This window comes from Epinephelus moara, chromosome 19 (assembly GCF_006386435.1).
Source record: "Epinephelus moara isolate mb chromosome 19, YSFRI_EMoa_1.0, whole genome shotgun sequence".
Lineage (NCBI taxonomy): Eukaryota > Metazoa > Chordata > Actinopteri > Perciformes > Serranidae > Epinephelus > Epinephelus moara.
This window is the reverse complement of record NC_065524.1, coordinates 28109711-28136314: the sequence shown is the minus strand read 5'-3', so window position 1 is coordinate 28136314 and position 26604 is coordinate 28109711. Positions and strand designations below refer to the sequence as shown.

The window sequence follows — 26604 nt, the reverse complement described above, 5'->3', positions numbered from 1 at the left end:
TATCTTGAGCAACCAGGTCATGATTTCTGGACAGAGACATTGATGTTGAGTTTTTCAAATGTAATTTTTTGGCGCTTTGAGCACCACAAGCTGAGTGACATCCAGTTCCGTTATGTTCAAGAGAAGGCAGACGTCTCTACGGCCGATATCTCTAACACTCTGCAACTCGCACAAAAATCTAGAGCAGTGGTTCCCGACTGGTCCAGGCACAGGGTCCAGATTCTGCCTTAGTCATTAGTTCGAGGTCCACACAGTTTAATACATTCAGCGTTGTACTTGTGTTTGGCCATGTCATTGAGCTAGTTTGCTGTCTCTGTCAAGTAGCTGTCTGTTAGTCACGCACTCTATAGTAGAAAACGGCACTTCAAAATAAAAGCTCTGTGCTGGAAATTGACTGTACATAAAAATAAAGTGTGTTTTTTTACAAACTTGACGTGTTTGCGAGTCACTTGCGGTCCATTCAGACTGGACTCGCGACCCTTTCAGTTGGGAACCACTGATCTAGAGTGTTAAATAGCACTACAGCTATTTTGGATTTTGGGGTGAGCTGTCTCTTTTTAGTGAGCGCCCTAATCACATCCAAAAGTAAAATCCTTTTTAGCAGATGCTTAATAGCATGCAATATTCACGGCACAATTAGACTCTGCACTTTATAATCCAGTAATAAATTCAATGATCTATTGCTGCTATGTTTTGATCCAATATGGATTTTTACCAGGCAACAAAACACTCCTCAAACAGCTGCCCTTCAAAAATGAATTTATAGTTACCTTGAGCCGCAGCCAATGGCTTTAGGGAAAGAAAATGGTTTGGTGTAATGTTGTATGATGAATAAATCATAAAGATTTATGACCTATGGTTTTTGATTTATTAGGACTCGTGCTCCTAATGCAGCTCGACTTGGCAAAAGACAGATATTGAAAAACTTCAATCCAACGTTTTCAACTGATATTGGTCAAATATGCAGTCGTTTAGGAAATATATATTAATTAAAACATGTATAGTTTTTTACTGGTGGACTCAATCTGTCTGATCTCTGCACAGCGATACAATATGAAACCATGTCACACAGATCTAATAACACATGAGAGAGTGAATCTGAACTTTATTGGCAATCAATGCCTGAGGATAATGAACTGGAGTCGACCCAGGTGGACATCATGACTTTAATGTGGTAAGTGGGAATGGCTTTGGAGGATCAGTGTAATATAAATATTGATCAGAGTAAGCTAATAAGCTGCAGGATTTACGGGGATAAATTACTAATGAGGCGTGAGTTATCGTCAGAGTCGGCTAAATGGTGAAGGTCATCGACCGCTCGAGTACCTGGTGAACTGTTTGCTGTCTTCATGAACCTCCATCTCTCGGCTCTTAAACTCATTCAGCTCCTTACGGATAGCAGCCTGAGGGACAAAACACACACACGCGCGCACACACACACACACACACACACACACACACACATGCAAGATGATAAATGCACTTAGCAGGACAAGGTTACCTGTTCCGCCATCACACACAACAACAAAACAGAGCTATTGCGCAGCTGTGTTTTCCACTCTCATCACATCCTGTCTGTGGCCTCTCTTTTGGACTACTTGAGCTAATGCACTCGGTCTATAAATCTGCACAGCTGCAAACTTTGCTTCTGGGAAAAATCCACAATTCACAGTGTAATGTTGAAATGTTGACAGTCCAAAATTTAAGAAAAGGGCTGGCAAGACCAACGTGCACATGAACACGTACATAGCAGCAAATGTGCTTTCTTCTCTGTTCTCTGAGGGCAGGATTGACTCCAACAAACTCTTAAACCCTTAAACTAAATTAAACATGAAAATTGAGCCTTGCATTTGACTAGGGATGTTCCTAACGACTAATATGTGTGACTCTTCAACAGAAGTTTAAACTTTAACTAGCTGACTCGTCCAAAAGTAAGAAAACACCCATAAAACAGTCAAAAATTGAGCACAATTTACTCTATATGGTTTAATATTGTCAAAAAATATTGCATGTATTATAAGAGCCGACTGAAATCGCTAATCACATTTTTCAAATACTAAACTGTGTTTTAAATGCAGCTGAAGTGTGTCCACTTTGCATAATGCACTATGAAACATGCATTATGGAAATTGCACATTATTGTACAAAACATGACAAGAGCTTACAAATAAAAATAAGCATTTGTTGAAAACAATATTGTTTAGCAGAATAAGTCTTTAGGACATGTGTCTGGCTGAGTGCATTTGCATCGCAAACAGTAAACTATCCTAAAAAAAAAAAAAGTCAAAATATATACATCAAAATATATATTAATATGCGGTTTTTTTTTAAATATATACACATATAAAATAGAATTGACTTTAATTTACAAATAAAATAAAACAAAATAAATATAAATAAAGTTTAACCAACTAGTATTTCTGGTGCATACTAGCAAGGGTAACAACTTTTAAACAATTTATCCTGCACATCCTTGTCTTTGACTGGCCTCAGAAAACCCTCTGTCACAGGTAATTTTAAATTTTTCTTCATACATAATTTGCTCCACCCTCCTGGCACTTCTACTGGATATGCAGGTGATGCAAATTAAGGATTTATGATGGACATCTGTGATTTCTGTATGTGGTGTAGTTCTAAACATCACCAGCAGAGGGCAGGCTTGACACAGAAACTTCCCTCAAGCACACCCTTAGGGTCTTTCTCCTTCTCTGAGGAGTTGTAAAGACATAGAGGATCATCTCACTTCACGTAGGACAAGCAAAACAAATTTAATCTGCTTAACATAAAGTGTAACATACTTTATGCAGTCAAAAGTATTAAGTGTTCCCCTGTGCACCAAGCAAGGTCCACAAGAATACGTTTTTGTGAGTTTGATGTGGAAGATCTCAATCATCCTGCACAGAGCCCTGGCATCAACTCCATCCAACACCTCTGAGATGAACTGGAACATCGAGCCAGATCTCATCACCCAACTTCACTAATGCTCTTGTGGCTGAGTGGGAGCCAATCCCTGCAGCCAACAGTTTGTGGACAACTTCCACAGCAGAGTGGAGGCTGTTATAGCATCAGATGAACGCCTGCCCAAGGCTTTGGAATTAAATATTAAACAATCACATATGGGTCCATATACTTTTATCAGCGTTGATATCCTTTAACCACCTGTAGTTCACCTGCACTGTTACAAACTAGCAGCAGGATGATGAGCTGATTAGATAATAAAGAAATGAATGATTTGCAATGAAACTTAGTGGCTGTGGTACCTTGTCAGCAGGAGTAAGCCGTGTCCAGGGTTTGTCTGCCCGCCGGTCATAATCCTTGGCGTCCGTTACCTCCACATACTCGTTAAAACGCAGGATCCTGCGGGCGACAAGCTCTGCCACCGTAGGCCTCACACTCAGCTACACACACACAGAAATAGGGAGAGAAATTAGAAAATTATAGATTCAAAAATGGTCTTCCCACTGTTTTTCTTTTTTGTTTTAAGCCATATTAAAGCCTAATGACTATACATGACTATGTGCTTATGTTTAATTTTATCATTGTATCCTCTATTGATTATTTAAAAGGTTTCTGGGAAGTAAAAGTTATTAATGGCAAGACGAGCATCAGTTCCATCTATGTCCACTAGATGGGCTGATCTCCCCACTCCCTCACTTCCTGCCTCCTAACGTGACTCATGAGGTGGAGCAAAACATATTAGCACCTAAATATAGACTCACTGTGTCTTCTCTCTTCTTGCTTATGTGTGTGTGTGTGTTTGGTGTTTACAGTACCTTTCTGGAGAGTCTCCTTTTAATCTCTTGCTTGGCTTCTTGCTCCTCTGCCTCATTCTTCTCTGCATGCACAAAACAAACAGTCGTATCACACCTACTGTGTCTGCAACAAGCTTCTACTTCTATTTATAACAGCAAGAAGTGAATTGCCATATTACAGTGTGTCCACGGCTGTGAAGCTGTGTTATTTCCTTTACATAAGCAGCAGCTAAAGGGGGAACTATGTCTTTTGATTTCATCTGGAGACAGACTGAATCATGTGAGTTGAATCTGTAACGCATTCTCTCTCTCGCAGCGTCTTCATGGATGTATAATATGTATACTGTATGTCTGTGAAGGCAACACGTGGCTGACTTGGCCTGGGGAGATGGTAAACTCCTCGACCTCTATTGGCTCCATTTGAGATTGAAATAGAAACAAGTCACCTAACGCTTCTTTCCCATAATCAGAACAACTGTGTGGAGGTACTTTTTTCTTTCTGCGTCTCTTCCTGAGGGAGAAGTCACACAATAAATCTCCGCTGCTTTGATCTTCATGTGTACACATCGAAGGCTGGCTTTGTTTCTCCTGCGTTAGGACCACACCGAGGCTGTGTGTTACACTGTCGGGCCCAGGTTTTATAATGGTCAATAGGACTCCGGTTGGGTCCCACTCTGTTACTGCTGGTCCCGGGTTTAATTATCATTAAGTGTAGGCTAATGCCTGAGTGGATCTGATAGGACATGTTATCAGCGCTGATCAAGAGAGACATATAAGCGCCGTGTGTCTAACTTGTGTCTAACTGAGCAGCAGTGTCAGCCCTTAATATTCACAATGTGGATTCATTTTATTAACAAACGTTTTCTTGTTATTGGTCCATCCCTATGGACTAAAGGAGTGTAAATGATCGAGGAACGGGCACATATTGAGTCTTAGTAACAACTTCAAACGTTTGGAGTCACCACTTTTTTTCTATTCATCTCTCTTGGTAACCATGCTGATAAATCTGAATTTATTAGGGCTTATTTTGGCACTCATAGTTTCCGTAACATGAACTGAATGATTGAATTGTGGAGAATCTAGCTGTCGCCTCACAGCAAAAGGGTTCCTAGTTCGAACTTAGGATGGGGGAGCCCTTCAGAGTTTGCATGTTCTCTCTGTGTCAGCGTGGGTTTTCTCCAGGTACTCCGGCTTCCTCCCACAGTCCAAAGACATGCAGGTTAACTGGTGACTCTAAATTGTCCGTAGGTGTGAATGTGAGTGTGAATGGTTGTCTGTCTCTATGTGTCAGCCCTGTGATAATCTGGTGACCTGTCCAGGGTGTACCCCGCCTCACGCCCAGTGTCAGCTGGGATAGGCTCCAGCCCCCTGTGACCCCCAACAGGATAAGTGGTTACAGATAATGTATGAACGAAAGGAATAAAATAAAATTAAAAATAGACATCTAAAACATTATTAAACATTACATACAGTAAAATGTGTGTAAACAGAATATTGTAACGAATTTGAAAAACTTTTAAGCAGTAGGACGACATTTTTAGTAGCCGATATCATTATTGGATTTGTCAGGCCTATAAAACAGACCCAAGACCCGTCAGGTCTCTCTTCTCTGTCGGCCAAAACAGGTGGGGGAAATATATTTTTAAAAATTAGCCAACTGGGTCACAGAACAAACAACACAACATTTCCCTGGTCCATTTTGGTTCGGTTTGGTCATTTTGGACCCGTGAATACCTCTATAACAATGTAAACCAAGATACTTAAACATTGCAAACCAGCTGGTTGTATAATCTTGGTGCAAATGTGAACACGTCCTCACATGCCCCTCGACACTATTTATATTGGTAGATCAGTATCACTACAGCAGTCAGTTGTAAAGACGAAGGCTCATCCTGGCAGTTTAGCAGCTGCTGTATATCTAATGTGTTGAATTATAGCCTCTGAGAGCTGAAATGTCCCGTCATGGATAAACTGTGGGTACAAACTTGATCAGAAACATGTTTGGATAACTTTATGTTCTTCTATTGTCATGTCATACTGTGTTATATTCTGTATTCAAAGATTTCTGAGTTTGAATTTTTAATTTCCTGTGTTGTAACCACTGGGTACAAACTGGTGATTGTGTGCCGCTCTTTTCTACTTATTTTCCACTTAGCATAAAGTATATTTACTGAGTCTTTAGCAGCACAAAAAGCAGTTTGAACTGGTTCAGCAGGGCCACGAGCAAAACGACTAATACCCAAAGCTTAAATGCTTCTTTTGGGTCTCTGAAATGCAAAGCTGGCACAGAGCGCGAGCCAGCAAACCCTCCAGCAGGATGATTAAAGCCCTGCTTGGTAGCATTACAAACCAATTTTACTGCCTATTTGACTGTCTATTTAATATTTATCTGGGCTAGCGTGTGGTGTGTATATTACGCACAATGCAGCCCAACTAACCGACCTGAACTGACTAAACTTTTATTAATGTGGTTTACTGTGACCAAAGTAAAAAGGGGAAAAAACATAAAGAGTCCACAAACCCAATTTTGAGGCAGTCTGTGAAATGTCAGTGTGACTGACCACATCAGCTTAGTGTAGGAGACACACAGCCTCTAATAGACGGTAACTCATAATTTAGTCGGACATATCTGTCTCATCTATTTGATTAATGAGACACACAGGGTTGTATCTGGCAATATGTTGCTGCCACCAATACCTGTTACATCTATTTTGTTCAGACATGGAGCTTCTCTTAGCGTGAAAAATAGCAGTCCTGCGGAGAAAGTTGCTATTCGCATCAGACGGAGAAACAAAATAAAATGTGTCAATATCGTCGAAGCATTTTAATTTTATCCCAGGCTGTCTTTGATCACAAGACTGTGGCAACGGCCATCCTTGAACCTCTCACTGTGCAACGTAGGACCACCATTTTAGAGCCACAGCCAAACGTTTCTTTCACGTTGGTCATCTTTTGTATGGGACAGCCCAAAATCACATAGTGTATATCGGGCCTTCCACAGGTTAGACCCGACACTGCTGCTGGCCCCCAGCCCATTATGAGAGTGTGTTTGGGTGTTGTGCTGGCCAAATTTGAGTCGCTCCAGCAGCCAATCAAAGGTCTGTATCCTGAGCTGCTGCATGCTCTGCTTCCAGGGAAACAGTCCACAGCGGCGGGGAGCAAGGCGAAGAGACCGTGGGGTAGCTAGCTAATTCTTGTCTCACTTGTGGTTTGATAGAGAGTGTAGAAGGGGCAGGCAGGACAAATGAGCTGTAGGCAACTGTACAATGAAACAGGATTCAATAAATTAACGCCCGGGAAACACTGGGTTACTATATGAAGCACGTGCATATGCTCGTGGTCGTCTGGCGGGAGGGGCTTAGGACGGAGAGGGGAGAGCTGCAGGGGGAGGGTGTATTTTCAGAGTCTGCCTTTTGTTTTTGTTTTCCTGATTTCTGCCTACCTCAGCCGTGATATCGCGACCCGGTGTTACTACACTTTTCACCGGCCTGATAACACATATCCCATCTTGTATCAGATGAGGTTGTGCAGCACTGTCAGCGTGCTTTACATTTAAAGTTTCGTTAGGTGTGAATAAAATGAGTCTAGAAACTTAAGTAGTTGCAACTGCACACACATTTCCATGCCACCATTTTGATTTTTCATAATATTTCCATGACTTAAAAATAATACATGAATATTACTAAACATAGTGCATCACATCACCCCACAGTTCAATAGTGCATCTCAGAAACTTACGCTTGAGGATGTTTCTCTGCTCCAGCTCCTCTGTGGTGGGTCTTTGGCTCAGGCGCCTGGAAATACAAAACTGTGTTCACATACTTTATACAAGGAGCAGATAAGAACTGGTTTAAAACATTACACTGACTTCAGAAAAACAACCTGAATTATCAAAAAAACATTTGTGCAAAACATTTGTTGTTTTAAATCTTACACCCTTTTCTTGCTGTTAATCCAAAAGCTGTCTGCCTCATCTGGTAGAGAAGGCCAAACTGAACTTGAGCACAGATTTGTACTGTGCATCATTTGTACCAGTACACCGCCCACAGCTACACCAAAAAACAATTAGCACTCTGTTTTTACCCCACAGCTCCGCCAAATCTACGAGGAAACTTCACACCTAGCTGCATTTTCACAGCACGCTGAGTAGGTGTGTACCTGACTAGTTTGCTGCCTATCTGCTGGCGGAGCTCGTGTCTCTCCGTCTCCGAGCTCCGCGGCAGAATGTTTTTCTCCTCCAGCTCTCTCTTGCTGGGTCGGTTCCCCAGCTTGATGTTCAGGGTGTCTCGTCGGCGGATCTTCATGGCCAGAGAACCTGAGACAGAGATACAATGGGGAGAACTTGTCACAGGTTTCTGAGGGCCTTGAAACAACCTGCATGGACAGTTGAGATGTGACACAAATCACAATACAACAGTTACGATTCAATATAGTGCAAAATATTGTGATACTGCGGTGACATTGGACGTTGCATTTGTACATGGGATGCCTGCTCTCCTCACAAAGCTACTGAGCGCCCCTTAAAATCTAATTTTAGGGAAACTCTTGATTCAGCAGTGCGCCATTTATGACTCTTCCTGTTTCATCAGCTTGTGTTTTTTGTGTTTATGTAAGCAATATGTTGTTTGTAGGTGTACAAGAGTCAAATGTCTGAAGACAGATTAAGGATCTAACGGTCGGGGGTTTAAACACAACAAAAATAGAACAACTGCCACTAATCTTTGCATATAAATGATTAATTAAAAATCAATAGGGTTTTTGGGAATAGATACAGTATCTAGAAACATAATATAATGATACTCAAGTGTATCAATATTTTCTTACACCCCCTGTTAACATCCACCGACAATTAGCTTCTAGCTCAAGGTGTCAGCCATTTGGGAGATAACAGAGCCGGCATGATTATCATCAACTGCAATGACACCCTTATTGTCACTATGATAACTTGTTTTTTTTTTTGGTGTTCCAATGCTCAACGAAGTGATAGTGAGAGTTATAAAACACTGGTCAGTGTGATTTATACCATTAACGGGTACACATGACTATGACTTGTTGGAATGTACAAACTGTGTGAAAGTAAAAGAGGAACCTAATGAACTTGTGACTTAGTGTACTCTAAAGAGCATGCATCAATGACTACGTTTACGAGGCCTCATTTGAATGTAGCCTTTTCCTATTGAGCTGTTATGCGTCCTGTATAATTCACCAAGAACGCCAATCCAAAGCATACCCAAAGTAAACTGAGAGCTGTTCTTGCTCTGTGTTTAGTATCTGTACAAGCACGGTCTCATTTAAAAAGGTAACACTCTGAAGTTTTTCCCCAACAGTCAGAATCACTGTAAGTGCTTCTGTCATTAAGTTATACAAGTTTAAACACACTGAAATAAAAAGGTTGTTTAACTCGCCTGCATTTTCTCTTGAGAGAAAGATGCTGCACATGACTGTAACTGGGAGGTATTAGCTGGTAAACATAACATTTGGTTGTTTTTCCGTGTGACAGAAGCGTTTAGTGAACCCACTATGGTGGTTGTATCTTTAAATGGTCCGAATCAATCTAATCACAAGAATCTTCGCTTTCCGACGACATGCGGCATGTGTATGTGGCATAACTATAGAAGCTGCGCGAAAAGCAAAGTGTGTAACTAACAGTGGAGTTGTCATGTATGCACTGTGCACAAACCAACTAGCCAACAGTTTGCAAAGCTGGGGTAGAGATGCATGCCCAAAGGAAAAGCCCACATTTCTAGTTGAAAGGAGAAACACACCTACTTCTAAACATTATGAAAGACTAGTACAAATATCGCAGCGCCGACCTTTTAAGAAGGTGGCTGAAGGAGTGAAAAAGGGTGGCGGTGTTCACATGGTCGAACACATCTGCCACTGGTGGAAAAGTCATATTTTGATGCATTTAACTTTTCCGTATTTTAATGTGATGAACGACGTATTAGGGCATGATACCTGGAGTATGTACGGCTGCATGTAAATGGCAGTATTAGCGGAATATTCATTGTAATTAGTCATGTATACAGCTTAGTAGGACTCTTATCTTTTTTGGAATAAAGTCAAAAAATTGAATATTTTGTGCATGTGAATATAGACACTGTGTCGGATGTGAATAAAAACCTAGAGCTGCCTTTTCCTTCCAGTGTTTAGCCAGCGTTTACAAAATAAATAGCTTATCTTAATGAAATGCCTCACACACATAACCTACACATCACCACGTCACAGCTGACGATGTGTGGTCATGAGGAGCTTCTCTAAAATGTTCGTACAATATGCATGTGACTTTTTCCTGTGTGTCTCCATTACTGTGTGGTGTGTTACAAAACTCATGCCGTACTAGTTGTGTACTCGTCCTCCTCCTCTTCCTCCTCCTCATCGCGGTACAGGATTGGTCCGTCAGAGTCAGAGTCGCTAGTTTGGCTGTCTCTCGGCCTATCGGGGATCACCGTCACCTCGGCCTGCTCCATGTTCACACTGAGACCCTGCGGCCTTTCAGCATGACCCTCTGCTGACCTGCAGGAAACCGTAACAAGACAGTGTGAGGGCACATATGTGTTAAATCCTGAGATCTGTAGCGCTGTATCCACAAAATGTAAATATTATATGTTATGAAAGATTTATTGTCAGTCATCATTTCAGCACTTATTGTGTGACTGTAGTAAAACTGGTGTGTAGATTTGTGATGTTCTGTAGAAGAATAAAAAAAGACAAACATAAGGTATGTTTCACCAACTCTCACATCCTTACTACATTTTTACCTCGGGCTGTTCTCCCCAGCAGACTCTCCTTCTCCTCTCTTCTTTTCCTCTTCTCCTCCCTCCCCTCCCATCCTCCCCTTCTCCCTCTCTGTGAAGGAAGTGTCCTCCGTCGCAGTGTTGACATGGGGAGACTGGACAGCGGACTCAGAAGCCTTGTGGGTTTCCTCACCTGCAGCAGAGGCTTTGAGAGCAGATTTAGGCTCCGGAGCAGGTGGAGAAGCAGCCTGAGCTCCCTCTGTCTCACCGCCTGAGGCTTTCGATGAGGCAGACTTGGCGTCTGAGGAAAGGGGCGAGGATTTTAACTCCCCGGGCTGGCTAGGAGTCTCTGCGGGGGCCTTTTGAGATACGGAGGAGGATGTGGGAGGGTTTGATTTCCGGTTGGTCCTTGCATCGGTCCCGTCGGTCTCTGCTGTAGAGTCCTTAGACGCACGAGAGCGAGGGGTGGTGGAGGTGGAGGTGGAGGCGGAGGCGGGGGATGTTTTTGATGTGAGTCCTGTCTTCTTTGGATGGGAGGATTTGGCTGAGGAGACGCAGGAGCAAGAGAAAGAGAGGAGGGAAAAATTAGACTTTTTCTTTGCTACAGGTGCTCCAGTTTCCTCCCACAGAGGACACACAGGTTACATAAACAAAACTCTCTCTGTCAGTAGGTGTCAAACTGTTTCTATCTATACATACTATGTGTTATACTGGTATTTAAAACCCAACTCCGATCACTTTTAGGGCATCTTTTTTTGCAATAAGAAAGGGGGTTTTATAAGTATACTGCTGAAATCTTTATATTATTAAAAAGATTAAAAATGATTCCTTTTGTCTCATGTTAACCCTTTAACTCCTGTATATACGTTTTTTTAGTATGTGTCGTTATGCATGTGTGGTTTTAATCCTGTGTGTCTAACTCTCGCTGTTTTTTATTGCCACTGTGGCAAAACCAATATCACAGGATCACAGTGATTTACAGAGCAGATACATACGCTGTAGCAGAAAAAAACAAACTATAATTTCAAGGGCTTCATCTTCTGACTGTTTTCATCATTTAAAGGGTGAACTATGCAGGATTTCCCTTAAAACAGTGAATAGATCTCCCAATCATCACTGACCCACTGGAAGTCACAGGATTCGCTGTATTTGTCTGCAGAGACTCTGCCTTCTGCCTGCTTTTTCTTACTTTCTCCTTATTTTCCTGTGTTCGACATGTTTTTGGGCGCAGCCCGCAGGTGAGGTCTGGGCTTTACAAAAGGTAGCAACCAGGTGCCAGACATCCAATAGGAAGCTATGACAATCGGGGATGCAGTGTGGAAAAAACGCAAATATAACGGCATAAAATGGCAAGCGGAAAAACCTGGAGTTGGCTTTCACCTTTAGAGTCGGTGGTGATACAGTTTAAAAACCATTACGAGTAATTCCTGCATAGCATACCTATAATCCATTAAGATTCAAGATTGTTTCGGCTGTATAAACCAGTGATAATATTCCCTAATCTACAGTATGCGTTCCAGTGTCCAATGTTCAGTAACACAGCCCTGTATTAGAACATGCTGGTAACCACTTCTAATCACGTCTTTAACACTGCGATAAATATAGATTAGATAATACTAGATAAGGTAACACTGACTGAAGTGGTCCTTTAAATGTCTGTGAAGTGTCTTTGTGCGCTGGTGAAAGCAGCCCGAGGAAAGGAATGTGATTAAAACACGAATGAAACAACTTTTGTCCCGAATCCCCCAGTGACTCAAAATGTAATACACAAAGGGCTTTCAGAAAACAGTGCATGAACATCACATGCAATATCATGGATGTGGGCTCCGTGCTGCTTTGTTTCACCATGCTGTAGGTTAAAGAACACACACACACACACACACACACACACATAGGATGAAGGGATGAAGGGTGATGATCATGCCCTAGCATCATGCCATCAATGAAAAAACCACATGAGCCTGTCGGAGCTTCTTTTACGAGGGCCATGCTACACTGAACTCAGTCACACTCAGGCTCTTCCCTACACACACACACACACACACACACACACACACAGAGTTGTGCTGGGCGTACAAAGCTGAAACATATTTTCACTTCTGCTTTCTCAGAAATAGATATCATAAACACTTCAATCACTTGACTGGAAATCTCTTCTCATTATTAAGGACACTTTCAAGAGGGTGAGACAGGGGAACCGTATTTTGCAGCAGCTTGATTTGACTTCAAACACATTGAGGGAGTGCACATGATGCCATGGTTTACAGGTGCAAACGGCTTTACAGTGCGTCGCCATTCCTGTCAAACAGTGATTCAAGCACATTTTCATGCAGGGGAGTCACGCAGGTAGGAACACTGGCAGGCACACTGGCTTCAGTCCCAACCAGCCAAACTTACCAGTCCCGCGACTAGTGGTGTTAGTGCTCCGCGGGTTAGATTTAGCTTGAGTGGAGCTTGAGCCTGTCTTGCCTGTGGTTTTACCAGTCTTTTTAGTTCCCGAGGCACCGTCCCTGTGCTTCGTTGTGGCTGCAGTGCCACCCGCAGGTTTGGACGAGGCGGGCAGAGTGGCACTTTGCTGTTTTTTAGCTTGAGCGTCTCGAGGTCGCACCTGCTTTGCCCGGGCGACTGGTTTAGTATCGCACCTCTCTGAGCAGATCAGTGGAGGCAGGAAGGTGTTTAGAGGTTAAAAATAGGGATTGAAAGAGATCGAGATTAAGAAGATGCACCTGTGCAAAGAGATGCACAACATGCAGATGAGCAGAGAGATACTGGAAGATAAGAAAGCTGATGATGTTTGATCTGTTAGTCTTGGGCATCAAAATTAATAATGTATACGTCTCAGGATATGACAGATAAAACGCACCCATTAATCTTCCCCATCCTCCACTGTGAAGGCATGTGTGTCCTGTTACTGTATTTGCAGTGTTTGTTGCCTGTGCCTCTCTGATTATTGACAAATGAACAAACAAATGGCTCCGGGTTCAATGCTAACAGGGTTGAGATGAGAACAGCACAACACTTAAGCAGCATCAGACAGGAGAACAGTGGCCTGTCTCCTGAGGGAGAGGGAGAGGGAGGCATTAGGAGATGGCTACTGCCCTGCTCAGACTGTGAATGCCTGCTGCAGGCTCATGTAATGGGAATATCTATTTGAACACATTAGACCCTGCCAGAGATCCCACAGAGGATTTAATGTCAGCCAGAAAGCTGCTGCCGATACAAATGCATCCCACGGCCGAGAGGAAAAAGACTTCAAAGCAACAAACATCTAAAAAAAGCTGCCTATAAAACATCTCTGTTGTCTACTGGACACATAACGACCACCATGGATACAGAATATCTCCATGTTCCAGAAACAAATCTATAAATTTGGAGCATATAACATTTATGTACTTGAGGCGTTAAATATTTTCTATGATTTATGATTAAACTGGAGAGAAAGAGCCTCTTTGTAACTGTTTTCTCCCGTCTTTTGCCCTCTGACTATCTTTTTTCCCCTTAATTCTTCCTTCTGTGTGTAGGTGCAACAGTGTCTCTAATACACAAACATTGTACCAACATCAACATCTCTGTGGTGTCTTTCACACTGTATAATTACTGCTAATCCAAAGTGTTGCCCTTGGGATAATCCTGCAGGTATTCTCGCAGTCACAATAGCCTCTTCTAATTCTGAAAATGGAAGTTAATCACATTCAAGAACAAGATGAATATCTACATAAAGTGAATTCTCATTAAAGTTTACAACACACAAGCATTAAAGTCTCAACTAGTGCACAGAGCCGAACATTAAAAACACCAAATAGATTTAGATTACAGGTCACAGAATGACAAAAGCTCATCACTGTAACTCATCCAGAAGTTACCTGTTTTCTCCCCAGTGCTGACGGGCCCTGTGGCCTGCTCCTCCTTGACTGTTTCTGGAGACTCGATGTCCACTTTGACCTCCTCTGATGTCACACTAGAGGTGGCGTGGCCGTTCAGATTCTCACTGCTTATTGTTTCATCTAGGAGAGAAAAAAAAAAACAGTTCACAGTTTAGCTGAGATTGTTTTGTAATGATCTTCAGTAACATTCAGTTGTTCGAAAGCTGAGTCAAACTTTTGAGTTCTGCTTTTGATGGGAACACGCAAATGTAATCACATTTGACAAAGCCGAACTTAAAGTGTGAAGGATAGCGGATAACAGAAAGAAAAATAAATATAGCTGATGAAACATAAAACATTAAAGGAATACTTTGTCCGCAAAATGACTTGACATTTGTATATTGCCTACTCACCATGTGTTACCTTTAATTTGTAAAGAAAATGTGTTTCTCACAGTGAAAGAAGAATCCAAAAAGGCAAACATTCTTTCTTTTTATATTATTTTTATGGCTCTTTTGCATTTATTAGTCAGGACAGGCTGAGCGTGAAAGGGTTATAGAGTGGGAAAGACGTGCAGCAAAGGGCTGTAGGTCGGAATCGAGCCCACAGCTGCTGCGGCAAGGATGTAGCCTTTGTACACGGGGTGCCCACACTACCAGGTGACTTACTGAGCTTCTTCATGAATTGAAGTAGTCAGTGTTCACATTTTACAACAGCAAAACTAACCGTTTACAAACTCTTGCACAACTCCTGCAGTATTATCCAAGTCTCATTTGTCCAGTCGAGTGCCCAGTACTTCCCAAACACATGCATTTTCACTAAAACTTTATGATTTAAAAAACGCCAGTACAAACAGTCTTATGCATGGATGAGCAGCATGCCTTGGCACACGTGCGTTTGAGTTTACACATACACTCAGGGCTACTTAGTAGGCCGAAACAGATGTTTTGATATAGGCAGCACGCCTCACAGCAAGAGGTTTCCTGCTTCAAATACACATGGGGAGGGTGGAACTCCAGGGTGGGGGAGCCGTTCTGTGCAGAGTTTGCATGTTCTCCCTGTGTCAGAGCGGGTTTTCTCCAGGTACTCCAGCTTCCTCCCACAGTCCAAAGACATGCAGGTTAATTGGTGACTCTAAATTGTCCGTAGGTGTGAATGTGAGTGTGAATGGTTGTCTGTCTCTATGTGTCAGCCCTGTGATAGTCTGGTGACCTGTCCAGCCCCCCACCTGCGACCCCTAACAGGATAAGCGATTACGGAAAATGAATAAATTAATGTTTTGATATAGTTTTGCTGTTGTTTACTGCAGACCCTGATTACTTCGATGCATCAGGCATGTTTGTCTTTTTTTGATTTTTTGTTCACAGTAGAGACGTGACAAAAATAAACTTTTCTTCACAAAGTCAACATTACAAAAGGTGAGTAACTGATATACAAATGATCATTTTGGGGTGAGTATTCCTTTAAGGAAGCAGTTAAGATGTTAGATCTCATACACAACTGTAAAGTCTGTAAGTAACTAAAACGTTTTGAGCTGTCATTAAAGCTCCATCATGGGCAAATCAGGATCATTTTCAACGCTGAACGGCAGCATTATTCTTCTGTTTTTTATTCCCAAAATCATAATATTGTTGCCTGAGATTCATCATTTGACAAATCTGGTGACGTGTGTAGATGCAGTGGCCGGGAGCTCCCTAAAAGTTCACTACAAGTTTGCTGTTGTTTATGTACTTTGTTCTATTTTACTGTTTTATTCTATTTAATTTAATTTATACTTTTTCTGCATTTCATGGTGCAACCCTGCATTATATAATGACTATATAACTGAACTATGAGCCTTAAACCTTGGATAAGTGGAAATAAATAAATAGAGGAACACGTGAATGAATGATGAGACAAACCTTGGTCAGGAATGAGAACTCCTTTCTTGATGAGCTCCTCCCTCGTTTGTCTGGTGGAGATTTTTCTCTCCAGAACTGAAGCATAAATAAAATTGAGGTCAGTGTGTGATTCAACAGGAGAATCTTATTTGGTCTAAATTTATCTGGTGTTCTTGATGCTGCAGTTAATCCACAGAGAATTCCACAAAAGCATTGCTCAACAGCTTCTTTCCTCTTCGTATTGCTAAATCGTTACTACACGTGACAGCGCCACATGTCCAGTCGCAGATGAGGAACTAAGACAAATCTGTTGTCCGGCTGCAACTTTTACTCTGAAACCTCTTGAAAATAGGGCCTTAAGGAATCAATCCGACTTGTTCACAGAGAGATCCGAACACAGCTCAGACAGAATGAGCATGCTCATAGCTGATAGCTGGATCTGAACAATGTCAAATAACAACCGGGTTCAAAAAATCTAAACATGTACATAATGGAGAGAGGATACACCTGGCAGCCATGAAGAAAAAGAGTCTCTGCTTCTCGTATTCACTTCTGTCCCTTTTTATTTCCCAGCCAACACTTCAGGAATAAATCAGTGAGAGCTAAAAACAAACTGTTCGCTCTTTTCCTTTTAAAGCTCCCCTGGGAGCAACACTGCTCCTGTTCACACTTAATGTTCTGCACACACCCAAAATGCAAGCCATGATGTTGCACAAACACGTGATTGAAGACGGCACATCATCACTTGCTCATACAATGTAAGTAAAACACACACACACACACGCACACACACACACACAAGGCGTCCCACCTTTGGAAAGATCCTGAAACTTGTCACTGGTCTTCTTCTTCCTCCACTTCCAGGGTTTGAACAGTTTCCCTAATGACGACAGCTTGCCTCGCTGCTGCCGTGACGCATGGGCATTCTGGGTATTGGTGGCGCTGTCCACCACCACGTCGCAGCTGGCCAGTGATGATGATTTCTCCAACCCATCAACTAGAAAGACACACAAGCAGGAACACAGAACGTCAAAAATCAGAGCCGCATCATGATACAAACATAAGCGAAGGTCTGTCTTGCGATACGTGGAGATATTACACATCAATATTCTAACACGTAGACATGATGTACTCTGGTAACTGCTGATGCTGAGCTTTAAAGGTAAGTTCAGTATTTTTCAACTTGGACACTATTTTCCCACGTTTTGATGTCTAAGTGACTGATAGGGAGCAACAATTTTTGAAATTGGTCCAATATTGAGTGAGAGCCCCGCAGCTGGCAGCAAACAGGCTGCAGTGTGAACACTCGAGAGTTGTTTGCACCTTCAATTTACGTCCACTGAGAGTGCTTGTTTTTGCCACTAACAGGTTCAGATAGTTATTTTGTCTGACAACGTTACAGAAAGGATCCCTACAGAGATAGACCTTTTTTGTTCGAGGGTAAGATCCTTTTTGTTTAACTGGAAACAGCCCTGAAATCATCATCACCAAGCGCACCAGACTCCATTAAATAAACTGTGATTTTAGTGTGTATAAAGCCAGCATATTTTCACAACTTACTGGGTGAATTAAGGGTTTATTTAATCAAACCAGAGCTGGTGGTTGTTGGAACACAGTTAAGATGAACCAAGACTGTTTTTTGAGTTTTATTTTGTTCCAACTGACTTTGAATGAAGTGTGGTTTACAATGAGAAAATTACAGTTTATTTAAATGAAGTCTGGTGGGATTGGTGATAGCGACTTTGGGGCTGTTTCTGATTAAACAAAATGGATTTTACTCTTTGACACAAAGATCTATCTCTGTAGGGATCATGTCAGATGCTTAACAATCTGAGCCTTCAGTGGCAAAAACAAACACTTTTAGTGAACATAAAATGACAGTGTTGTTGTTCCCATTAGTCCCTTTGACACAAACACATGGGAAACTGAAGTCCAGGTTAAAAACTGCCAAACTTACCCTTTAAATGAGTTCAGAAACACTAGGTCCAGTTTCGTTTAAAGCAAACAAAGCCTCCTTTTCACTTGCTCATACTGCAAAACACTGACTAGTTTCATTATTACCCCTGTTGTTACATGGAATACAGGACAAAATCACAGGGTAACCCATGACACACAGGATTCCAGATGTTTAATAAGATAGGGCACAATAAGAAAAAACATTTTCTGCTACACTGAAGTCCAAACGTTTGATAGTGTTTTTTTTTCTTACAAAATGTCTCTTTGCCCCTTATAATGACTCAACTGATATCAATCTGAGTAAACCCCTCTTTGGTTGTACTGCTCAATGCTCGCAGACGTATGCACTCGCTATATGCTGTGTTTTAAAGGATTAACGTAAGTGAAAGCTAAAATAACAGACTGCAAACTATTGTCATGGATCATACCGCCAAGCACAGCTGCATCAATCACTTGTTTCACTCAGCTTTCGACGGCTAAGAAGGAATATTATTTCAAACTCTCTCTGTGCAGTATTTGCAATGTGTGTATGAGTGTGTGTGTCTTGGCTAGATCCCTGTCCTTCCACAGCTCCTCCTCTTCCTGTTGAAAGATTAGAAGTCCTGTGAACCCTCTGGAAGACTGCAGACAGTGTGCGGATGGTATGTGTGTTTATGTACATGTGCATGTGTGTGTGTGTGTGTGTGTGTGTGTGTGTGTGTGTGCGCACCATGCCGGAACCATACAGAGGAAAGAGAGGTGGTGTGTGATTCCTCAGATTCAAGCAGAGGAAGGCTTTTTGTTTTTTCAGCCACTTAACAGCCACTGCTGAATCGCTCATGTCTCCTGACTGCAGAGGGCCCTGCGGGGATCAAAGTTTATCATCTCTGTGTATAAATTTAAAGTTATCCTTCCCTGAATATCATAACTCAGCTCTCAAAATACATCAAATTAATTCCCTTAAAGGAACGTCAAAGTTAATTTGGCAGCCAGGAACTGAAGTCAGGATCTGTGGCTGGTCTGGTCGGTTAGGAAGAGTGTTAACAGCAGGTTAGCAGCTGTGCTTAAGTGTCCAGGTGACTTCAAATGACTGGATTGATTCCCTTAAATTAGATTTGTTAAGCCTTACACTCCTATAACATTGTTAGACTGCAGCAGAACCAGAGGGATCGTCTTTTTTAATCAACACATTTTTCCATTAGACAGATTGGCCACAACGCAACTCACACACACACACACACACACACAAAGTTACAATATGTCCCTACTGAAAACCTGCAGGGGTCCATATTGTGCTGGCCACTGAGACTAAACACCTCGCTGAGACGACTTTTATGATCAACTATGTGTTTAATTTTAATTAATTTAAAGTTACTCCACTGTATCAGCATTGAGCAGACCTACAAATGTAGGATTTACAAATTGGATGTCTCATTTTGCACAAACTTAAGGGCTTTTTCTGATGTTCGAATTACTTCTACTGATTGATCAATCAGAAAACCTCTTATCCCTACAATACTGCATGGACTGGCCCCTTATGTCTGCATACATCCTGCATGTGTGTGACTCACGTTAATGTTGGAATAACAACTACAACACTGTCAAGGATGTGATGTGTGTGTGTGTGTGTGATTATCTTTCTCTGTGAATGCAGTGTCCCTCTAAGACATGCTGACCTGCCCACTTCTCTTCTACAAACACACACATTCTTATTATCCATGAAAATATCAGAACAAGATGGCAGGAGGAGTTTAATTCATGCACACACACACTAACAACTAAGTGACTCAGTTTTGCTGCTGCTGCTGATGGATAAAGACTAGACAGCAAATATCAACAAAATCTCACACAGGCCAACTGATCTCAGCTCGTGTCCTTTTCAATAACCACTGACAGGAAACATAATAAAGGTTGGTCGAAAGGAAACAGTGCAGCGTTTTCTTAATTCTATTTAGGAGGCTTATGCAGCAATGTGGTCAGCAGAAAAACAGCTGAGAACACACTCAGCAAAGTTGGTCAGATGATCCAGATGTTCAGCACATTCATAAGGATTCATTAGTTAGGTAGCCATTTGCCCAGCAGCACCAATGCCAGTGTTTCTCATCTGGCACATCTGATGGAGCTAATCTGTATCTTTGCCTTCAGCTTAACTGGAAACAATCAATACCCTGTTGATTGTCTGGCTCTCTGGCAGACTGTTGATGCCAGTTACTAGATGTTGTTGTTGGCCATCTGGTGCTCAGTATGCCTCAGTGATGGACATGAGCTGAAAGTAATGAGCATAAAGTGCCTCTGACTGCTGCTGCATGGTGATGGCAGATAAATGTATAGATTAAGTTGAGGCTAGAGCAGGGGAGCCAAAACCGGCCCGCCAAAGGGTCTAATCCAGCCTGCTGGATGTCTCTGCACACCTGATATATATTGATCCACTTCATGCACACTTCAGGAGTAAGTCAAACAGTAGCCCCTTTAATACAGCCTGTTCAAGATGGGAATGATGCGCCGTTATTCCACTGTGTCGAAAAGGTACAGCTGTAAATGAGAAGAGAGAGTTGTGTCGCCTGTGAGCTGGCAGCAGAGGTAGTAGCAGTGCCAAATCAACAACTGTGTACAAGGGACAGCCGTCAGGACGGGACCATCACGGGACAGGTGTGACATTTTGACAAAGCGTTACGTGTGCGACCCACCACCAGAAGATTTAAAAAGCAGCCTATAGCAGTTAGCAGCTAACTCAAAGAACACCAGCAACTGAAAATGTCTACAGATGGTAAGACAATGAGGTTTTGAGGTTCAATGAGCTCCTCACCCTCTAAGCAGAGGACAAAATCAACCACAATACAACAGGAACAGCAAATGATTGCACTGAACTTCAGAATTGATTTTAAGATTCTTTTAATAACTTTTAAATCTCAACATGGTTTAGCGCCAAACTATATAGCTGAGCTTGTGACTACCTACGCTCCAAGTCGTGATCTGAGATACTCGAGTCTACAATCACTAGCCGTCCCTAGGTCAAGGCTGGTAACTAGAGCTTTTACCATCAAGGCCCCGAGGCTCTGGAGGTCTCTGTCTGAGGAGATTAGGTTGGCTAGCACCTTACCCGTTCATAAATCATTGCTTAAAACATATTTTTAAAAGAAAAGCTTTCCCTTTTAATGCCTGATTTGTACTTTTGTGATTTGTAACTTTTGTGTTTCATTTCCTTTGTATTGTTTTGTCTTATTTCTATGCACTTTCTGAAGCACTTTGTAACCTTGTTTAGATAAGTGCTATACAAATAAATATTATTATTATTATCATTATTATTATAATAAAATATTATTATTTCTGTGTTATGCCATATTTAGTGTTTTGAAAGCGCTGCCTAACGTGAATGTTAAGCCTATGTCACATGAGAGACTGATGTTGTTGTGTTAAAAGTCATGCCAGTCACGCCTCTTTCGCTTCCAGAATGTTTAGCATGCTAACTAAAATCACAAACTGGGACGACATGATGCTGATGTTGGCTGGTTCTGTGTAAAAAAGCAAAGGTGGCATAATGAGGGGACTTCGTAGTGGCCCTAATGTGCATTCCTTGTGTAAAAAGGGCTAGAGAGTAACCTACTTCATGTACAATGCCGCTTAAAAGGCTTTTCCTAAAAACTATGAATACTTAATGTGGTGATATTAAAAGATATTGAAAACTGTGCAAAATATTGTCCATCAGCAGCTTCGGTATAAAAGAATCTGTATCAGACTTCTATCTGTAAAACTCCTATAGCTAAGGCACTGCAAAACCTTTGATTTGTTAATGGTTTATGAGACAGGGGATAACTTGCTAACCTGCTTCCTAAATAGCTCCCACTTTAGTGTGATGTGGTGATGCCAGCATTGCTGCACAGGAGTGGGAATGTATGGAAAAATGCACATGTAATGACAGCGAGTGGCAGACTGACTGAATGTGGAAAAATTGAGACATGCTGTTGAAATCGCATTTATTTTTCTCAAGACACCTCGAGCTGTTCACCATCTGTTTTATAAATGGATGAGCATTTTCAGAATGCACTTCTTTACACTAAAAACAGTGAAAACTTAACGGTGTTGTTGTTATTTAGAGGTTATTATGCAATGGTTTTACAGGTCCGGCCCACTTGAGATGAACTAAAAGAAGTTTGACACCCCTGTTTTAAAGCATTTGGTGGTTTGTTGGAGAGTTATGTTATCAAGAAGCAGAAGTCTCACCAGCCTAAATTATAACGTGGGGCTCCAATAATAAAAAGCAACAGAATGGAAATCTCGGCAGCATGTTCCTTTTGTTAAAGCATGTATTATAAAATCACAGCAGGGCACACAACTATCCAGGTATGATTGGTCTCAACAGGATTTAGCTCACCTTATGACCCCGACTGTTGAGGGATGAAGCAAAACAACATAATACACAACAGGGCAGCAATTAGAAGCACAAAAACCAAGAGTGAAGACATGGAAAAGTGCAGAGCAGAGCCCAGCACACGCTCTCCCCAGACACCAATTTAATTCTCTCTCTCTCTCTCGCACACACATACACATCCACACACACACACACACACTCATTTCCTGTTCCTGTGTTGATATCAAATCGCAACAATAGGTGCATTTCAGCAGCCGCTTTGTGCAGCTAATGATGGGAAAATCAGTAACGGCGATTATCATCACCATTAGCCCAACTATTAAACCTCGAGTGGGAACCAAATAGGGACAATGAACAGACCTATTACTCGCAGAGAAGTTAGGATGAAGAGAAAGAGAAACAGTGGAGAGGAGTGAAAGAAAGATCACTGTTGACTTTGGAGAACAGAGAAAATGAAATAGTAAGAGAAAGAGAAACAGTCAGTTCGTCAGTCCTTTGAGGACCATAGGTGGTTTACATCAGGAAATATTCATCATCAGACAACTGCTTTGTCTCTTTCTGAACAAATCATTATATTGGTTATTGTAACTGTTTAAACCAAACCAGACACATGACACTTTTGTGCAATTTTTGTCCTCACTTTTAGCTACAAATTTATTATACAGGAAGAAAAAAGTACTTGAAGGGAAGATTTGAGACGATACAGGTCATGAAGCAATACAGGAAACACACATGCCCTTAGCAGTGTGTTCCTTTTCAAAAAGATCTCACAGAAAAGCAACTTGACACTCAATCATCCCATAAAAATAATGCCCATTTATGAACTCTTGACTATATTAAAAAATTAGGCAACATTTGTTTCAGCTTTTAAATGACATATTCAGACAGATCAAAATGGAAGAAATAAGCAATAAATATCAGAATCACTATATGAATGTGAAGTCAATCACATCCTCGGCCCTATTGTGCATCTTTTAAAAAATATATGCCAAAAATTAGTTAGCTAGCTAGTGGGAGTGAGCTACTGCCCCAAGCGAAGGAGTCTAAGGATCTCAGGGTGAGAGTAGAATGGAGTGTGAGATGGTTTGGCGGCTTGACACGGCATCTGCAGTGATGCAGGCGCTTTGCCAGACCATCGTGGTGAAGAGGGAGCTGAGCCGGAATACGAAGCTTTTGATTTACTGGTCCATCTACGTCCCAACCCTCACCTATGAGCTCTGGGTAATGACTGAAAGAATGAGGTCGCGGATACAAGTGGTCGAAATGAGATTCCTCCAAAGGGAGGTTGGGTTCAGCCTTGGAGATAAGGTAAGGAGCTTGGACATCTGGAGGGAGCTCGGAGTAGAGCTGCTGCTCCTTCACATCGAAAGGGGTCAGTTGAGGTAGTTTGGGCATCTGATCTTAGAAGTGTCCCAGGCACGTACAACTGGTAGGAGCCATGGGGCAGACCCAGAACATGCAGGAGGGATTAGATATCTTGTCTGGCCCCAGGAGGAGCTGGAAAGAGCTGCTGGGGAGAGGGGCGTCTGGAATACTTTGCTCAGCCTACTGCCCCCACGACCCAACCTCAGATAAGTGGTTGAAAATGGATGGATAGATAGGTAGCAACAGAATGCTACATCAGTGTGTCTTCGTTTGCCCAAAATACAGTGGTTACGGGCTGCGGCCTATGATAAGTGGTATCTGTGGCAGCTCCAGATTATACACAAGCGGACTGCTTCAGCAACTAACGTTTCATGGAGGATAGGATGGACTTTGTCTCTCTGTCTCTCCCTGATGGGTACTACTATTCTGTCACTGTTACATTGCCATGCCTCACTGTTAATGGCACGCCCACTACACAACGATCAAATCAAATTCCTCCCAAAGTTATTTCCCGCCTGCCTCCTGTTTCATTCAGAAATATGTCACCATACTAGAGCTACATACTCCCAAAATGCTGTTTCATCTGGACTTTGTCACTTCTGAAGAAAATGAATCAAGCGGCATACCTTATCTTATCAACTGTTAATATGAATAAGTTCAATAATCATTGATGAGGGAGGGGTGTTGCTGTTTTCAAATCTTTAAGAACCACTGTTCTAGACCCTCCCAGGAAGAACGACAGCATTAGCTGTTTCAGAAAGTCCCCCAGAATGACTGGTGTACATTCAAGTGACAAAGTAATCATGACAGCAGCAAAGGAGGACGTCAGGTGACCTTATCATGAAGCAAGGAGGTCAGAGTAAGGTCGAGGTAGATGGATGTATCACAAACATCAGACTCTAACATAAAAGACTGCACTTTGTTTCCTGCCTCTTACAGTCAACACTTTCTTTTTAGCATGACCACGATCGTTCCCTAACCTCAGCCAGGTGTTAAGTACTGTAACCATGATGATAGATATCCCATAACGTCAACAAAATACTTATCTTAACCCAAACCATGATGTTTCCCGTCCTCTAGCAAATTCATGTTTGTGCCTAAGCCTTAACCACAGCAAGCCCACTGTACCCTTCACAGCCTGATATAAATATAAAAATCAACGTTCAGCAACAAAAGGAAGTGACAGCGTGAGTCGCTATCAGTCAGACAGCTAAAGAAATCACTTGTTAAACCTCAAAGCCAAAGAGGGACAAACCTGTAGTGTACAATATGTCAAATGAAAGTACACATACTGTAAACTGCACGTCCTCATCGATGTGGCGGCAAGAAAAGATGATTCAAGGCTTCACTTTATTAATACAATGATAAGTAGTATGATGTTCAGACAGAACTTAAAATGTATTCATTACACACAAGCACTTTTGCAGTTTTACCGCAATCCTGTGCTTCAGGCAGGACAGATCGGTCCAAGAAAAACAGAATAATACTGACTAGAGCTTTTTAATCAAAGCAATGTGGCTCCGATCCACCTCAGGTTAACACAGGGATGTTATTGCACATTACAACTGCTGACTCCACTCAATGATTCCACACTGGATTTTACACCGAGGCATTTTATTTTGAAACGGATGACTCGCAATGTCATGCTAGAAGGGTGAGTCAGGATTTGGATACATAGCAGCTGTGGAAATGAGTGGGATCATCAGAAACACAACTTGAGGCACGGCAGACATCTCAGCGAAATACTCACACACACGGGGTTTGCTTGGTGAACTTTTTTTTACGCTAAATCAGCTAGATAAATGTAAATGCAATGTTAGGGTTAAAGTGGCAATGACAAAGCCAGCCTGTTTTTTCGGACGTTATGGCAGGAACATGTGTTGAGGAGGAGGGGAAAGGGAGAGGCTTCCTTCCTTCGCTGCAAGTCACCGGGGAGGGAGGAACCAGACGTCACGAACAGAGGAAGAGGGATGGAGGGGTTAGACAAAAGAGAGGAGAAGCAGAGAGGTGGAAACTGAGGTGGGGCGAAAGAAAATGTGGAAAAGAGGAGGGCAGAGATGGGGAAGGAAAGACGAAGAAAATAAGGCAGAAAGAAGTGTTGGATGAGAGCGGAGGGAGGGAGGGGCAACACTGGGCATTAGCTGAAGTTTTAACACTTGGGTCATTTCTTCCAAATCTTGCTCCAATGTAGGCCAGAGAAGCACAGCACTGTTTAACTCATGATACTCACAGGACCTACTGTAGCAGCCTAGACTAAGTCAGGAGTTACAAAAAGAAATCAAACAGGAAACGGCAGTTTTAACGCACAGTCATAACTCAGACGATATCAGCTTTATGTTAATGATCTTTCAGTAAGACCCTGACAGACTCACTTCCTTCTCCTGCTCTAAGTACCATAGATTCAGCATTTGCAGCACAACACAGCATCATAATGCAGCCCATAATGCAGACAAGCATATATACATCATTGTTATAGCCTCAGGTTCCTATGCATGTTAAGTGTGCTACATAACAGTCTGGGTTTTACTTTAAATGCTGACAGCGTCATAAAAAAGGTCCAGTTTTGTTTTCATCCGGCGTCCGGCGTCCCTTCCTGTGCCTCGCTGCCTTAAAGCGCTCCCATAAAAAAGTGAACAAATGTGAAATGTTTAGTTCTATGGCTCGTGGAGAAACAGAGGACTACAGATGGCGAGACAAAAAAAT

General features: G+C 42.0%; 1 protein-coding gene across 4 annotated transcripts in view; it reads right to left on the bottom strand.

Annotated features, from left to right (window-relative positions):
• The window catches only part of phactr2 (phosphatase and actin regulator 2), a 57462-nt gene that overhangs the window by 6856 nt on the left and 24002 nt on the right, over positions 1-26604 (bottom strand). For 3 of the 4 annotated variants that reach the window (XM_050071202.1, XM_050071205.1, XM_050071204.1), the window contains exons 2-11: positions 17044-17229; positions 16254-16328; positions 14353-14493; positions 10514-11033; positions 10093-10268; positions 7911-8067; positions 7491-7546; positions 3774-3835; positions 3261-3398; positions 1327-1403 (exon numbers count right to left, since the gene is read on the bottom strand). In XM_050071202.1, coding sequence (XP_049927159.1) covers positions 1327-1403; positions 3261-3398; positions 3774-3835; positions 7491-7546; positions 7911-8067; positions 10093-10268; positions 10514-11033; positions 14353-14493; positions 16254-16328; positions 17044-17229 — 1588 coding nt within the window. The remainder of the gene's footprint in view (positions 1-1326; positions 1404-3260; positions 3399-3773; positions 3836-7490; positions 7547-7910; positions 8068-10092; positions 10269-10513; positions 11034-14352; positions 14494-16253; positions 16329-17043; positions 17230-26604) is intronic. The other variant, XM_050071203.1, reaches the window with a different exon arrangement.